This window comes from Bidens hawaiensis, unplaced genomic scaffold, assembly GCF_021521415.1.
Source record: "Bidens hawaiensis isolate Kalapana, Puna unplaced genomic scaffold, B.hawaiensis_p1.1 tig00012232_1, whole genome shotgun sequence".
NCBI classification, from domain to species: Eukaryota; Viridiplantae; Streptophyta; class Magnoliopsida; order Asterales; family Asteraceae; genus Bidens; species Bidens hawaiensis.
The window spans coordinates 501997-519080 of record NW_027491991.1 but is presented as its reverse complement, the minus strand read 5'-3'; the positions used below and the strand labels follow the sequence as shown (position 1 = coordinate 519080).

The 17084-nt window shown below is 36.7% G+C and overlaps 4 protein-coding genes across 4 annotated transcripts; all 4 read right to left on the bottom strand.

The window, feature by feature from the left end:
- Positions 1-1853: 1853 nt before the first annotated feature.
- On the bottom strand, positions 1854-2153 carry LOC143540478 (auxin-induced protein 15A-like). The gene has a single exon (XM_077033527.1). The coding sequence runs from the start codon at positions 2151-2153 to the stop codon at positions 1854-1856; it is 300 nt and encodes a 99-aa protein (XP_076889642.1).
- Positions 2154-3621: 1468 nt separating this feature from the next.
- Positions 3622-3921, bottom strand: LOC143540477 (auxin-induced protein 15A-like). Its single transcript, XM_077033526.1, has one exon. It carries the CDS (start codon positions 3919-3921, stop codon positions 3622-3624), a length of 300 nt encoding a protein of 99 aa, XP_076889641.1.
- Positions 3922-5389: 1468 nt separating this feature from the next.
- Positions 5390-5689, bottom strand: LOC143540476 (auxin-responsive protein SAUR21-like). Its single transcript, XM_077033524.1, has one exon. The coding sequence runs from the start codon at positions 5687-5689 to the stop codon at positions 5390-5392; it is 300 nt and encodes a 99-aa protein (XP_076889639.1).
- A 3216-nt stretch (positions 5690-8905) lies between these two features.
- Positions 8906-10944, bottom strand: LOC143540475 (uncharacterized). Its single transcript, XM_077033523.1, has 3 exons — positions 10649-10944; positions 10383-10446; positions 8906-9082 (listed from the first exon to the last, which is right to left on the bottom strand). The coding sequence occupies exons 1-3, from the start codon at positions 10942-10944 to the stop codon at positions 8906-8908; spliced, it is 537 nt and encodes a 178-aa protein (XP_076889638.1).
- Between the last annotated feature and the right edge of the window lie 6140 nt (positions 10945-17084).

Here is a 17084-nt window from a genome sequence, read left to right as displayed (position 1 = left end):
ACTTTGTTACGGAATCTCTATTTACAAATATGTGTAAGATCCTAGCTGATGTTCATTACAAAAACGCTATATGATAAACATGGTATCACAAGGCACCAAAACGTGATGCTAAATCAGCAAATACGTCTTCACTACATGAAATGGTTAGCCCACCCATTGGATGGTCGTACTCAAACTGTTCCTCCGCAAGTTGCAGTAGTTCTTGAAATTCTGGCCGGCTTAAGAGTGACACGCGAACCACAAATCATCTTTTCTCTTCCTCCCGACATAAACAGCAAAATATCCTTTAGGAATCTCCGTGGGTGTCGCTGCACTTCTTCCGTTAGAGAACGATCGTCTCACAATCTGTTTTGCTTGTGTGATTCGGGGCATAAAGATGGCCATTTTTGTAAAAAGGTTTAGTAGTGTTTTTACAAGAACAACGATGATGTAGAAAAAGGACTCGGCAAAAGACTTTTTGGAGTATGGATGTTGTGGTTGATTTGCTTTGAAACACTGAATGGCTTAAATAGCCAGCTGGTTGAACAAGATAGCAGACATTAACACATGATGGAAAAAAGCTTCACATGGAATTGTCTCTCTTTATCGAAAAGACCCAAAATAATTTGAATGACATTTATCAACCCGAACGACCTGTTACAATATATATGTCCAACAGGAATTCCCTTATTGTCCCTGTCTGATGTTTGATGCCTAATCTTTAATATGTAGGACATTCCGCATTATCACCAAGTAACTTATAAGTAATTTTTTGTGGTGACCAAATGTGACCAGTTTATGTCTTAGATTTCACATTTTGGCAAACCTGTCCTAGCTATTTGTTAATAACTCAGCTGACATGGTTACAACATAAAGGATATTGGCCTTAATTGTTAATATATTAGGTGTATCTATGCTATTAGGATAAGAGTAGATAATTAAAAGGTAGTTCTATTAGATTTCAACAGATTAACCTCTGACTATAGAGATAGGCGACATATTTATATATATAATCTATAGTGACTGTTTTATCCGCTTATGATTCGTGTTTCCATAGACCTAACGAGACTCTTTCGATACCTTTAACACGAAACACATACACCTGTGTATCCGGGAACAGGAATTTTGACGCTCATAGAATGACACATGCTGAATTTCTTTGAAATAAAGACATAATTTGTTTAATATTTAGGTTTAGAATAAAGGTAGTGATTGAAGATTATCATTGACTGCCTATGAACCGCAATGTCAATAGTGACCAAAGGAATACAACTTGGCCGATCGCTAGCTAGCTAATTAATTTACGTAACCCACACAACCTGTTAGTCGTTTTTAACCATGTATTGTGTTTTACTTAAACCGAATGAATTGTTGGTCGAAGCGATCCACCTAACACGTATTCTTCAATTTGAACTTAAGGTCGTCAATCCTGAAATCCAACTAAATCAACATCCACATTCTTTATGATGCACCAATGAATCGTTGTTGCTTCCGACCCAAACACAACGAATGAGACTGTAACAGACGTCAATTCCATAAAAAATATGCGTGTTGACAATTTACCCCAAGACGCTTTCCCTTTGTTTCAATCTTTTTCTTTTCTACAAGAAACAGATCCTTTGGTAATCGCATACACTTCTATCGCGTTTTGTTTATACATTTGGTTAAAATTCAGCCTACAAAAATTAAAGAACGTGAAATACGTATTTCATTCACACGGTCATTGCTTATGGCATAACTTATATATAGTTCAATAAACTTGAGGTTGCTCCAAATTTGAATTTCACAAAACTTTGTTACGAATCTCTATTTACAAATATGTGTAAGATCCTAGCTGATGTTCTTTACAAAAATGCTATATGATAAACATGGTATCACAAAGCACCAAAACGTGATGCTAAATCAGCAAATACGTCTTCACTGCATGGAATGGTTAGCCCACCCATCGGATGGTCGTACTCAAACTGTTCCTCCACCAGTTGCAGTAGTTCTTGAAATTCTGGCCGGCTTAAGAGTGACACGCGAACCAGAAATCGTCTTTTCTCTTCCTCCCCGACATAAACAGCAAAATATCCTTTAGGAATCTCCATGGGTGTCGCTGCACTTCTTCCGTTAGAGAACGATCGTCTCACAATCTGTTTTGCTTGTGTGGTTCGTGGCATAAATATGGCCATTTTTGTCAAAAGGTTTAGTAGTGTTTCTACAAGAACAACGTTGATGTAGAAAAAGGACTCGGCAAAAGACTTTTTGGAGTATGGAAGTTGTGGTTGATTTGCTTTGAAACACTGAATGGCTTAAATAGCCAGCTGGTTGAACAAGATAGCAGACATTAACACATGATGGAAAAAAAGCTTCACATGGAATTGTCTCTCTTTATCGAAAAGACCCAAAATAATTTAAATGACATTTATCAACCCAAACGACCTGTTACAATATATATGTCCAACAGGAATTCCCTTATTGTCCCTGTCTGATGTTTGATGCCTAATCTTTAATATGTAGGACATTCCGCATTATCACCAAGTAACTTATAAGTAATTTTTTGTGGTGACCAAATGTGACCAGTTTATGTCTTAGATTTCACATTTTGGCAAACCTGTCCTAGCTAGTTGTTAATAACTCAGCTGACATGGTTACAACATAAAGGATATTGGCCTTAATTGTTAATATATTAGGTGTATCTATGCTATTAGGATAAGAGTAGATAATTAAAAGGTAGTTCTATTAGATTTCAACAGAATAACCTCTGACTATAGAGATAGGCGACATATTTATATATATAATCTATAGTGACTCTTATATCCGCTTACGATCTGTGTTTCCATAGACCTAACGAGAATCTTTCGATACCTTTAACACGAAACACATACACTTGTGAATCCGGGAACAGGAATTTTGACGCTCATAGAATGACACATCCTCAATTGCTTTGAAATAAAGACATAATTTGTTTAATATTTAGGTTTAGAATAAAGGTAGTGATTGAAGATTATCAATGACTGCCTATGAACCGCAATGTCAATAGTGACCAAAGGTATACAACTTGGGCGTTCGCTAGCTAGCTAATTAATTTACGTAACCCACACAACCTGTTAGTCGTTTTTAACCATGTATTGTGTTTTACTTAAACCGAATGAATTGTTGGTCGAAGCGATCCACCTAACACGTATTCTTCAATTTGAACTTAAGGTCGTCAATCCTGAAATCCAACTAAATCAACATCCACATTGTTTATGATGCACCAATGAATCGTTGTTGCTTCCGACCCAATCACAACGAATGAGACTGTAACAGACGTCAATTCCATAAAAAATATGCGTGTTGACAATTTAACCCAAGACGCTTTCCCTTTGTTTCAATCTTTTTTTTTCTACAAGAAACAGATCCTTAGGTAATCACATACACTTCTATCGCGTTTTGTTTATACATTTTGTTAAAATTCAGCCTACAAAAATTAAAGAATGTGAAATACTTATTTCATTCAAACGGTCATGCTTATAGCATAACTTATATATAGTTCAATAAACTTGAGGTTGCTCCAAATTTGAATTTCATAAAACTTTGTTACGAATCTCTATTTACAAATATGTGTAAGATCCTAGCTGATGTTCTTTACAAAAATGCTATATGATAAACATGGTATCACAAGGCACCAAAACGTGATGCTAAATCAGCAAATACGTCTTCACTGCATGGAATGGTTAGCCCACCCATTGGATGGTCGTACTCAAACTGTTCCTCCACCAGTTGCAGTAGTTCTTGAAATTCTGGCCGGCTTAAGAGTGACACGCCAACCAGAAATCGTCTTTTCTCTTCCTCCCCGACATAAACAGCAAAATATCCTTTAGGAATCTCCATGGGTGTCGCTGCACTTCTTCCGTTAGAGAACGATCGTCTCACAATCTGTTTTGCTTGTGTGGTTCGTGGCATAAAGATGGCCATTTTTGTAAAAAGGTTTAGTAGTGTTTCTACAAGAACAACGTTGATGTAGAAAAAGGACTCGGCAAAAGATTTTTTGGAGTATGGAAGTTGTGGTTGATTTGCTTTGAAACACTGAATGGCTTAAATAGCCAGCTGGTTGAACAAGATAGCAGACATTAACACATGATGGAAAAAAAGCTTCACATGGAATTGTCTCTCTTTATCGAAAAGACCCAAAATAATTTAAATGACATTTATCAACCCGAACGACCTGTTACAATATATATGTCCAACAGGAATTCCCTTATTGTCCCTGTCTGATGTTTGATGCCTAATCTTTAATATGTAGGACATTCCGCATTATCACCAAGTAACTTATAAGTAATTTTTTGTGGTGACCAAATGTGACCAGTTTATGTCTTAGATTTCACATTTTGGCAAACCTGTCCTAGATAGTTGTTAATAACTCAGCTGACATGGTTACAACATAAAGGATATTGGCCTTAATTGTTAATATATTAGGTGTATCTATGCTATTAGGATAAGAGTAGATAATTAAAAGGTAGTTCTATTAGATTTCAACAGAATAACCTCTGACTATAGAGATAGGCGACATATTTATATATATAATCTATAGTGACTCTTATATCCGCTTACGATCTGTGTTTCCATAGACCTAACGAGAATCTTTCGATACCTTTAACACGAAACACATACACTTGTGAATCCGGGAACAGGAATTTTGACGCTCATAGAATGACACATCCTCAATTGCTTTGAAATAAAGACATAATTTGTTTAATATTTAGGTTTAGAATAAAGGTAGTGATTGAAGATTATCAATGACTGCCTATGAACCGCAATGTCAATAGTGACCAAAGGTATACAACTTGGGCGATCGCTAGCTAGCTAATTAATTTACGTAACCCACACAACCTGTTAGTCTTTTTTAACCATGTATTGTGTTTTACTTAAACCAAATGAATTGTTGGTCGAAGCGATCCACCTAACACGTATTCTTCAATTTGAACTTAAGGTCGTCAATCCTGAAATCCAACTAAATCAACATCCATATTGTTTATGATGCACCAATGAATCGTTGTTGCTTCCGACCCAATCACAACGAATGAGACTGTAACAGACGTCAATTCCATAAAAAATATGCGTGTTGACAATTTAACCCAAGACGCTTTCCCTTTGTTTCAATCTTTTTTTTTCTACAAGAAACAGATCCTTAGGTAATCACATACACTTCTATCGCGTTTTGTTTATACATTTTGTTAAAATTCAGCCTACAAAAATTAAAGAATGTGAAATACTTATTTCATTCAAACGGTCATGCTTATAGCATAACTTATATATAGTTCAATAAACTTGAGGTTGCTCCAAATTTGAATTTCATAAAACTTTGTTACGAATCTCTATTTACAAATATGTGTAAGATCCTAGCTGATGTTCTTTACAAAAATGCTATATGATAAACATGGTATCACAAGGCACCAAAACGTGATGCTAAATCAGCAAATACGTCTTCACCGCATGGAATGGTTAGCCCACCCATTGGATGGTCGTACTCAAACTGTTCCTCCACCAGTTGCAGTAGTTCTTGAAATTCTGGCCGGCTTAAGAGTGACACGCCAACCAGAAATCGTCTTTTCTCTTCCTCCCCGACATAAACAGCAAAATATCCTTTAGGAATCTCCATGGGTGTCGCTGCACTTCTTCCGTTAGAGAACGATCGTATCACAATCTGTTTTGCTTGTGTGGTTCGTGGCATAAAGATGGCCATTTTTGTAAAAAGGTTTAGTAGTGTTTCTACAAGAACAACGTTGATGTAGAAAAAGGACTCGGCAAAAGACTTTTTGGAGTATGGAAGTTGTGGTTGATTTGCTTTGAAACACTGAATGGCTTAAATAACCAGCTGGTTGAACAAGATAGCAGACATTAACACATGATGGAAAAAAGCTTCACATGGAATTGTCTCTCTTTATCGAAAAGACCCAAAATAATTTGAATGACATTTATCAACCCGAACGACCTGTTACAATATATATGTCCAACAGGAATTCCCTTATTGTCCCTGTCTGATGTTTGATGCCTAATCTTTAATATGTAGGACATCCGCATTATCACCAAGTAACTTATAAGTAATTTTTTGTGGTGACCAAATGTGACCAGTTTATGTCTTAGATTTCACATTTTGGCAAACCTGTCCTAGCTATTTGTTAATAACTCAACTGACATGGTTACAACATAAAGGATATTGGCCTTAATTGTTAATATATTAGGTGTATCTATGCTATTAGGATAAGAGTAGATAATTAAAAGGTAGTTCTATTAGATTTCAACAGAATAACCTCTGACTATAGAGATAGGCGACATATTTATATATATAATCTATAGTGACTGTTTTATCCGCTTAAGTTCTGTGTTTCCATTAACCTAACGAGAATCTTTCGATACCTTTAACACGAAACACATACACTTGTGAATCCGGGAACAGGAATTTTGACGCTCATAGAGTGACACATGCTGAATTGCTTTGAAATAAAGACATAATTTGTTTAATATTTAGGTTTAGAATAAAGGTAGTGATTGAAGATTATCAATGACTGCCTATGAACCGCAATGTCAATAGTGATCAAAGGTATATAACTTGGGCAATCGCTAGCTAGCTAATTAATTTACGTAACCCACACAACCTGTTTGTCGTTTTTAACCATGTATTGTGTTTTATGTAAAACGAATGAATTGTTGGTCGAAGCGATCAACCTAACACGTATTCTTCAATTTGAACTTAAGGTAGTCAATCCTGAAATCCAACTAAATCAACATCCACATTGTTTATGATGCACCAATGAACCGTTGTTGCTTCCGACCCAATCACAACGAATGAGACTGTAACAGACGTCAATTCCATAAAAAATATGCGTGTTGACAATTTACCCCAAGACGCTTTCCCTTTGTTTCAATCCTTTTTTTTTCTACAAGAAACAGATCCTTCGGTAATCGCATACACCTCTATCGCGTTTTGTTTATACATTTGGTTAAAATTCAGCCTACAAAAATTAAAGAACGTGAAATACGTATTTCATTCACACGGTCATTGCTTATAGCATAACTTATATATAGTTCAATAAACTTGAGGTTGCTCCAAATTTGAATTTCACAAAACTTTGTTACGAATCTCTATTTACAAATATGTGTAAGATCCTAGCTGATGTTCTTTACAAAAACGCTATATGATAAACATGGTATCACAAGGCACCAAAACGTGATGCTAAATCAGCAAATACGTCTTCACTGCATGGAATGGTTAGCCCACCCATTGGATGGTCGTACTCAAACTGTTCCTCCGCCAGTTGCAGTAGTTCTTGAAATTCTGGCCGGCTTAAGAGTGAAACACGAACCAGAAATCGTCTTGTCTCTTCCTTACCGACATAAACAGCAAAATATCCTTTAGGAATGTCCATGGGTGTTGCTGCACTTCTTCTGTTAGAGAACGATCGTCCCAGAATCTGTTTTGCTTGTGTGATTCGTGGCATAAAGATGGCCATTTTTGTAAAAAGGTTTAGTAGTGTTTCTATAAGAAGAACGTTGATGTAGAAAAAGGACTCGGTAAAAGACTTTTTGGAGTATGGAAGTTGTGGTTGATTTGCTTTGAAACACTGAATGGCTTAAATAGCCAGCTGGTTGAACAAGATAGGAGACATTAACAGATGATGGAAAAAAGCTTCACATGGAATTGTCTCTCTTTATCGAAAATCAACCCGAACGACCTGTTACAATATATATGTCCAACAGGAAATCCCTTATGGTCCCGGTCTGATGTTTGATGTTTGATGCCTAATCTTTAATATGTAGGACATTCCGCATTATCACCAAATAACCTATAAGTAATTTTTTGTGTGGACCAAATGTGACCAGTTTATGGCTTAGATTTCACATTTTGGCAAACAAGTCCTAGCTATTTCTTAATAACTCAGCTGACATGGTTACAACATAAAGGATATTGACCTTAATTATTAATGTATTAGGTGTATCTATGCTATTAGGATAAGAGTAGATAATTAAGAGGTAGTTCTATTAGATTTCAACAGAATTACCTCTGACTATAGAGATAGGCGACTTATTTATATATATAATCTATAGTGACTGTTTTATCCGCTTATGATTTGTGTTTCCATAGACCTAACGAGACTCTTTCGATACCTTTAACACGAAACACATACACTTGTGTATCCGGGAACAGGAATTTTGACGCTCATAGAATGACACATGCTGAATTTCTTTGAAATAAAGACATAATTTGTTTAATATTTAGGTTTAGAATAAAGGTAGTGATTGAAGATTATCATTGACTGCCTATGAACCGCAATGTCAATAGTGACCAAAGGAATACAACTTGGCCGATCGCTAGCTAGCTAATTAATTTACGTAACCCAAACAACCTGATTGTCGTTTTTAACCATGTATTGTGTTTTACGTAACGCGAATGTATTGTTGGTCGAAGCGATCCACCTAACACGTATTCTTCAATTTGAACTTAAGGTAGTCAATCCTGAAATCCACTAAATCAACATCCACATTGTTTATGATGCACCAATGAATCATTGTTGCTTCCAACCCAAACAAAACGAATGAGACTGTAACAGACATCAATTCCATAAAAATATGCGTGTTGACAATTTTTCCCAAGACGCTTTCCTTTTGTTTCAATCTTTTTTTTTTTCTACAAGAAAAAGATCCTTAGGTAATCGCATACACTTCTATCTCGTTTTGTTTATACATTTGGTTAAAATTCAGCCTAGAAAAATTAAAGAACGTGAAATACGTATTTCATTCACCCGGTCATTTCTTATAGCATAACTTATATATAGTTCAACAAACTTGAGGTTGCTCCAAATTTGAATTTCACAAAACTTTGTTACGAATCTCTATTTACAAATATGTGTAAGATCCTAGCTGATGTTCTTTACAAAAATGCTATATGATAGACATGGTATCACAAGGCACCAAAACGTGATGCTAAATCAGCAAATACGTCTTCACTACATGGAATGGTTAGCCCGCCCATTGGATGGTCGTACTCAAACTGTTCCTCCGCTAGTTGCAGTAGTTCTTGAAATTCTTGCCGTCTTAAGAGTACACGCAAACCAGAAATCGTCTTTTCTCTTCCTCCCTGACATAAACAGCAAAATATCCTTTAGGAATGTCCATGGGTGTTGCTGCACTTCTTCTGTTAGAGAACGATCGTCCCAGAATCTGTTTTGCTTGTGTGATTCGTGGCATAAAGATGGCCATTTTTGTAAAAAGGTTTAGTAGTGTTTCTACAAGAAGAACGTTGATGTATTAAAAGGACTCGGTAAAAGACTTTTTGGAGTATGGAAGTTGTGGTTGATTTGCTTTGAAACACTGAATGGCTTAAATAGCCAGCTGGTTGAACAAGATAGGAGACATTAACAGATGATGGAAAAAAGCTTCACATGGAATTGTCTCTCTTTATCGAAAATCAACCCGAACGACCTGTTACAATATATATGTCCAACAGGAAATCCCTTATGGTCCCGGTCTGATGTTTGATGCCTAATCTTTAATATGTAGGACATTCCGCATTATCACCAAATAACCTATAAGTAATTTTTTGTGTGGACCAAATGTGACCAGTTTATGGCTTAGATTTCACATTTTGGCAAACAAGTCCTAGCTATTTCTTAATAACTCAGCTGACATGGTTACAACATAAAGGATATTGACCTTAATTATTAATGTATTAGGTGTATCTATGCTATTAGGATAAGAGTAGATAATTAAGAGGTAGTTCTATTAGATTTCAACAGAATTACCTCTGACTATAGAGATAGGCGACTTATTTATATATGTAATCTATAGTGACTGTTTTATCCGCTTATGATTCGTGTTTCCATAGACCTACGAGAATCTTTCGATACCTTTAACACGAAACACATACACTTGTGTATCCGGGAACAGGAATTTTGACGCTCATAGAATGACACATGCTGAATTGCTTTGAAATAAAGACATAATTTGTTTAATATTTAGGTTTAGAATAAAGGTAGTGATTGAAGATTATCAATGACTGCCTATGAACCGCAATGTCAATAGTGACCAAAGGTATACAACTTGGGCGATCGCTAGCTAGCTAATTAATTTACGTAACCCACAAAACCTGTTTGTCGTTTTTAACCATGTATTGTGTTTTACGTAACGCGAATGTATTGTTGGTCGAAGCGATCCACCTAACACGTATTCTTCAATTTGAACTTAAGGTAGTCAATCCTGAAATCCACTAAATCAACATCCACATTGTTTATGATGCACCAATGAACCGTTGTTGCTTCCGACCCAATCACAACGAATGAGACTGTAACAGACGTCAATTCCATAAAAAATATGTGTGTTGACAATTTACCCCAAGACGCTTTCCCTTTGTTTCAATCCTTTTTTTTTCTACAAGAAACAGATCCTTCGGTAATCGCATACACCTCTATCGCGTTTTGTTTATACATTTGGTTAAAATTCAGCCTACAAAAATTAAAGAACGTGAAATACGTATTTCATTCACACGGTCATTTCTTATAGCATAACTTATATATAGTTCAATAAACTTGAGGTTGCTCCAAATTTGAATTTCACAAAACTTTGTTACGAATCTCTATTTACAAATATGTGTAAGATCCTAGCTGATGTTCTTTACAAAAACGCTATATGATAAACATGGTATCACAAGGCACCAAAACGTGATGCTAAATCAGCAAATACGTCTTCACTGCATGGAATGGTTAGCCCACCCATTGGATGGTCGTACTCAAACTGTTCCTCCGCCAGTTGCAGTAGTTCTTGAAATTCTTGCCGTCTTAAGAGTGACACGCAAACCAGAAATCGTCTTTTCTCTTCCTCCCCGACATAAACAGCAAAATATCCTTTAGGAATGTCCATGGGTGTTGCTGCACTTCTTCTGTTAGAGAACGATCGTCCCAGAATCTGTTTTGCTTGTGTGATTCGTGGCATAAAGATGGCCATTTTTGTAAAAAGGTTTAGTAGTGTTTCTACAAGAAGAACGTTGATGTAGAAAAAGGACTCGGTAAAAGACTTTTTGGAGTATGGAAGTTGTGGTTGATTTGCTTTGAAACACTGAATGGCTTAAATAGCCAGCTGGTTGAACAAGATAGGAGACATTAACAGATGATGGAAAAAAGCTTCACATGGAATTGTCTCTCTTTATCGAAAATCAACCCGAACGACCTGTTACAATATATATGTCCAACAGGAAATCCCTTATGGTCCCGGTCTGATGTTTGATGCCTAATCTTTAATATGTAGGACATTCCGCATTATCACCAAATAACCTATAAGTAATTTTTTGTGTGGACCAAATGTGACCAGTTTATGGCTTAGATTTCACATTTTGGCAAGCAAGTCCTAGCTATTTCTTAATAACTCAGCTGACATGGTTACAACATAAAGGATATTGACCTTAATTATTAATGTATTAGGTGTATCTATGCTATTAGGATAAGAGTAGATAATTAAGAGGTAGTTCTATTAGATTTCAACAGAATTACCTCTGACTATAGAGATAGGCGACTTATTTATATATGTAATCTATAGTGACTGTTTTATCCGCTTATGATTCGTGTTTCCATAGACCTACGAGAATCTTTCGATACCTTTAACACGAAACACATACACTTGTGTATCCGGGAACAGGAATTTTGACGCTCATAGAATGACACATGCTGAATTGCTTTGAAATAAAGACATAATTTGTTTAATATTTAGGTTTAGAATAAAGGTAGTGATTGAAGATTATCAATGACTGCCTATGAACCGCAATGTCAATAGTGACCAAAGGTATACAACTTGGGCGATCGCTAGCTAGCTAATTAATTTACGTAACCCACAAAACCTGTTTGTCGTTTTTAACCATGTATTGTGTTTTACTTAACGCGAATGTATTGTTGGTCGAAGCGATCCACCTAACACGTATTCTTCAATTTGAACTTAAGGTAGTCAATCCTGAAATCCACTAAATCAACATCCACATTGTTTATGATGCACCAATGAACCGTTGTTGCTTCCGACCCAATCACAACGAATGAGACTGTAACAGACGTCAATTCCATAAAAAATATGCGTGTAGACAATTTACCCCAAGACGCTTTCCCTTTGTTTCAATCCTTTTTTTTTCTACAAGAAACAGATCCTTCGGTAATCGCATACACCTCTATCGCGTTTTGTTTATACATTTGGTTAAAATTCAGCCTAGAAAAATTAAAGAACGTGAAATACGTATTTCATTCACACGGTCATTTCTTATAGCATAACTTATATATAGTTCAACAAACTTGAGGTTGCTCCAAATTTGAATTTCACAAAACTTTGTTACGAATCTCTATTTACAAATATGTGTAAGATCCTAGCTGATGTTCTTTACAAAAATGCTATATGATAGACATGGTATCACAAGGCACCAAAACGTGATGCTAAATCAGCAAATACGTCTTCACTACATGGAATGGTTAGCCCTCCCATTGGATGGTCGTACTCAAACTGTTCCTCCGCTAGTTGCAGTAGTTCTTGAAATTCTTGCCGTCTTAAGAGTACACGCAAACCAGAAATCGTCTTTTCTCTTCCTCCCTGACATAAACAGCAAAATATCCTTTAGGAATGTCCATGGGTGTTGCTGCACTTCTTCTGTTAGAGAACGATCGTCCCAGAATCTGTTTTGCTTGTGTGATTCGTGGCATAAAGATGGCCATTTTTGTAAAAAGGTTTAGTAGTGTTTCTACAAGAAGAACGTTGATGTATTAAAAGGACTCGGTAAAAGACTTTTTGGAGTATGGAAGTTGTGGTTGATTTGCTTTGAAACACTGAATGGCTTAAATAGACAGCTGGTTGAACAAGATAGGAGACATTAACAGATGATGGAAAAAAGCTTCACATGGAATTGTCTCTCTTTATCGAAAATCAACCCGAACGACCTGTTACAATATATATGTCCAACAGGAAATCCCTTATGGTCCCGGTCTGATGTTTGATGCCTAATCTTTAATATGTAGGACATTCCGCATTATCACCAAATAACCTATAAGTAATTTTTTGTGTGGACCAAATGTGACCAGTTTATGGCTTAGATTTCACATTTTGGCAAACAAGTCCTAGCTATTTCTTAATAACTCAGCTGACATGGTTACAACATAAAGGATATTGACCTTAATTATTAATGTATTAGGTGTATCTATGCTATTAGGATAAGAGTAGATAATTAAGAGGTAGTTCTATTAGATTTCAACAGAATTACCTCTGACTATAGAGATAGGCGACTTATTTATATATGTAATCTATAGTGACTGTTTTATCCGCTTATGATTCGTGTTTCCATAGACCTACGAGAATCTTTCGATACCTTTAACACGAAACACATACACTTGTGTATCCGGGAACAGGAATTTTGACGCTCATAGAATGACACATGCTGAATTGCTTTGAAATAAAGACATAATTTGTTTAATATTTAGGTTTAGAATAAAGGTAGTGATTGAAGATTATCAATGACTGCCTATGAACCGCAATGTCAATAATGACCAAAGGTATACAACTTGGGCGATCGCTAGCTAGCTAATTAATTTACGTAACCCACAAAACCTGTTTGTCGTTTTTAACCATGTATTGTGTTTTACGTAACGCGAATGTATTGTTGGTCGAAGCGATCCACCTAACACGTATTCTTCAATTTGAACTTAAGGTAGTCAATCCTGAAATCCACTAAATCAACATCCACATTGTTTATGATGCACTAATGAATCATTGTTGCTTCCGACCCAAACACAACGAATGAGACTGTAACAGACATTAATTCCATAAAAAATATGTGTTTTGACAATTTATCCCAAGACGCTTTCCCTTTGTTTCAATCTTTTTTTTTCTACAAGAAACAGATCCTTAGGTAATCGCATACACTTCTATCTCGTTTTGTTTATACATTTGGTTAAAATTCAGCCTAGAAAAATTAAAGAACGTGAAATACGTATTTCATTCACACGGTCATTTCTTAAAGCATAACTTATATATAGTTCAATAAACTTGAGGTTGCTCCAAATTTGAATTTCACAAAACTTTGTTACGAATCTCTATTTACAAATATGTGTAAGATCCTAGCTGATGTTCTTTACAAAAATGCTATATGATAAACATGGTATGACAAGGCACCAAAACGTGATGCTAAATCATCAAATACGTCTTCACTACATGGAATGGTTAGCCCACTGTAGGGCCAATATTATATATTGTTTTTAGGATTGTGTATGTCATTTTATTTTGCTTTAGTCGGTGTTGTACGTACTCGGTACGTTTATTTTGTAGGTTTATTATGTAAAGTTTGGAGGAATGGGGACCCTATATAAAAGGCACTTTACCCATTTCTCCATAACTTTAGGATATAAAAGTCTCTCTCCACCTTCACCTTTTTCTCTCTTTCAAGCAAATAAACCAAACAAAATAAGATCCGAGATCCGAGTGTCGTTGGTGATTTCGCTAACCAACAACACGGATTGATCCGAGTCAAGTCTGTATAGGACCTACAAGTGGCATCAGAGCTTTCGGCTCGACTTTTTGTGGTTTTCGGGTCAAACTTTTCTAGTTTTGATCTTAGTTTTTGTTGGATTTGAGGTTGATTTCGTGTTACTCTCTCTTTTGGAGTCCCTTACACCTTGGAAATACACGAGAATCACTAAATTCAAGTTTTTAGTAATTTTAAGTTTTTGTGTCTGAGCTCAAATTCGGCTTAAAACTCAGATCTAGGCCGATTTATTGATTCTTATACTAAAGTCTTTTTGACTTTTTGGAAGTTTTGGTGCTATATTCTTAAAAAAATAAATAAATAAAAAAAAATTTCGCATCGTGTACTGTAGCAGTCGCTTCTGAGGTACTGTAGCAATAGGGGGGGGGGGGGTACTGTAGCAATCGCATCGCCGAGGTACTGTAGCAATCGCTTCGCACGGGGGGTACTGTAGCAAATCGTTTCGCTTTCGCACGTGGGTACTGTAGCAATCACTTCGCTTCGCACGGGTACTGTAGCAATCGCTTCGCATCCAGGGGTACTGTAGCAACTCATGCGAAACACTGTAGCAACTCATGAGAAACACGGTATCAACTCGGTACTGTAGAAACTCATACGAAACACTGTAGCGACTCGGTATTGTAGCAAAAAAAAAAAACTTAAAATTTTTTCTCTTTCCAAAAAAAAAAAATCTAATCGAGTTAAAAAAAATGTCTTACCAACCTAATGTTGGTGCATAGATGTCAGTAGTTCATATGTCTAATGTTTGTAATCGAGTCTGTAATATTGTTTATGTATTTGTTTGTTTAGAAGCGAAGTTGTTGACAAGTTTGCTAAGGCAAAGTTGTTAACCAAGCGAAGTTGTTGACAAGTTCGCCTAGGCGAACTTGTTGAACGAGCGAAGTTATGGACAACTTCGCCTGAGGCGAAGTTGTCGTGTATTTATATAGGTTACGGTTGTTGTTGATTGGTTGGTTAATTTACGTGTAATTCGGTGAGTCAAGTGACGTGAGGTCGAGAGTCTGTAAGTATCACGGTTTGAGTTATTAATATAACGTGAGTTTGTTCGTATCGTATTCGTGTGTTTGTGAGCTTGTATTCTACGTCCGTAACGATCTACACAGGGATTCCGCACCTGTGTATATCGGGATATCTCGTGTGATCCGTCCAGGGAACCTACAATTGGTATCAGAGCTTTTGCTCGATTGTGTGGTTCGGGATATTCACGCGGGTGTAGATTTGTCCCGTTTCGACTATTCACGGGACGAGTTTTTGGTGTTTTTGCTCATTCTAGCCTCCTACAAGTGTGTTTAAGCCTTTAAACCGTCAAAAACGTCGTTAAAATCCGAGTTTCAAATCTGCAGAAAGTTTAAGTTCGTCAGACGAAGTTGCTGTTCATCAGGCGAAGTTGCCGTCAGGATACGTAGGGTTTCAGCGAAGATATAAGGAGAAGCGAAGTTATTTACAACTTCGCCTACCTCCTCAACTTCGCCTAACTCAGCGAAGTTCTCATCAAGTTCGCCTAGCTCAGCGAAGTTCTCATCAAGTTCGCTTACTTTCTAAGTTCGCTTACCTTAAGCGAAGTTATTCTCAACTTCGCCGAGACACGCGAATTTAAGAAAGATCCAGCGAAGTTATTACTTAAGCGAAGTTATCCTTAACTTCGCCTACAGTACTGTTCAGAGAAAATTTTTTAACTTCGCCTACTCAGAATTTTTCGGGTTTCTTAGTCTTCAAGAAGGATGTCGTCGATCAACATTTCGGAGCTTGTAAAGATGGAAGTTGAAGCGGGGACAGCTACAAAGGCCCCAAGGTTGCTGAAGGGAACCGATTTTGTCGCGTGGAAGGATCGGTTCATACAAATACGTTAAGTACCAGGATGCGAAAATGTGGGTATGCATCCAAGATGGATATATTCCACCAATCATGGAGTATGAGGGTCGAGACCAAATCAAGAAATACAGTAAAATGGAAGAGGAGGAGAAAAAGATGTATGAAGCCGAGAGCAAGGCTCATGCTGCAATCACAATGGCTCTTCCACAGGAGATCCTCCATACATTTAGAAAGTATACATCAGCTAGAGAGCTTTGGGAAGCTCTTGAGAGCAGATTTGAAGGAAATGTAGGTATTCGGGCTTCAAAGATAAAGTTGCTCAAAACTCAATTTTCAGTTTTTAAGTACTTGAAGAACGAATCTCTTGATGATATTATCACTCGATATTATCATCTAATGACTGAATTGAGTAACTACTCCATTTCCTACCGAGAAGAAGAGATTGTGGAAAAGCTTCTCGATGCCCTCCCACCAAAATGGGAGATGTATACTGTGCTAATGAGGGAAGACAAGGACTTTCCTACTTATGATCTTGAAACCACTGTCAACAAGCTCAGAACTTTTGAGCTTAATATGGTAAGAAAAGAAACATCTATGGATCAGGTTCAAGATCCAGGCATGTACGGTGCTAAAGTAAACTCCAATACAAGTTCAAAGACTGATTCTGCCGCCTACTACTCGAAGGGTGAGTCGGGTGCAAATTCTTCACAGGAGGGGCATGTGTCAGTAAACTCAAATGGGGATGTTTGCTTTGTAGCGGGTGGATCAA

Coding starts and splice junctions, on each gene's coding strand:
- LOC143540477 (XM_077033526.1), bottom strand. CDS start 3,921: ATGGCCATCTTTATGCCACGAACCACACAAGCAAAACAGATTGTGAGA.
- LOC143540476 (XM_077033524.1), bottom strand. CDS start 5,689: ATGGCCATCTTTATGCCACGAACCACACAAGCAAAACAGATTGTGATA.
- LOC143540478 (XM_077033527.1), bottom strand. CDS start 2,153: ATGGCCATATTTATGCCACGAACCACACAAGCAAAACAGATTGTGAGA.
- LOC143540475 (XM_077033523.1), bottom strand. CDS start 10,944: ATGGCCATCTTTATGCCACGAATCACACAAGCAAAACAGATTCTGGGA. Junction 10,447..10,648: donor GCATCACGTTTTGGTGCCTT/GTGATACCATGT, acceptor TAATTTTTGTAG/GCTGAATTTTAACCAAATGT. Junction 9,083..10,382: donor ATGCGATTACCGAAGGATCT/GTTTCTTGTAGA, acceptor TGTTTATGTCAG/GGAGGAAGAGAAAAGACGAT.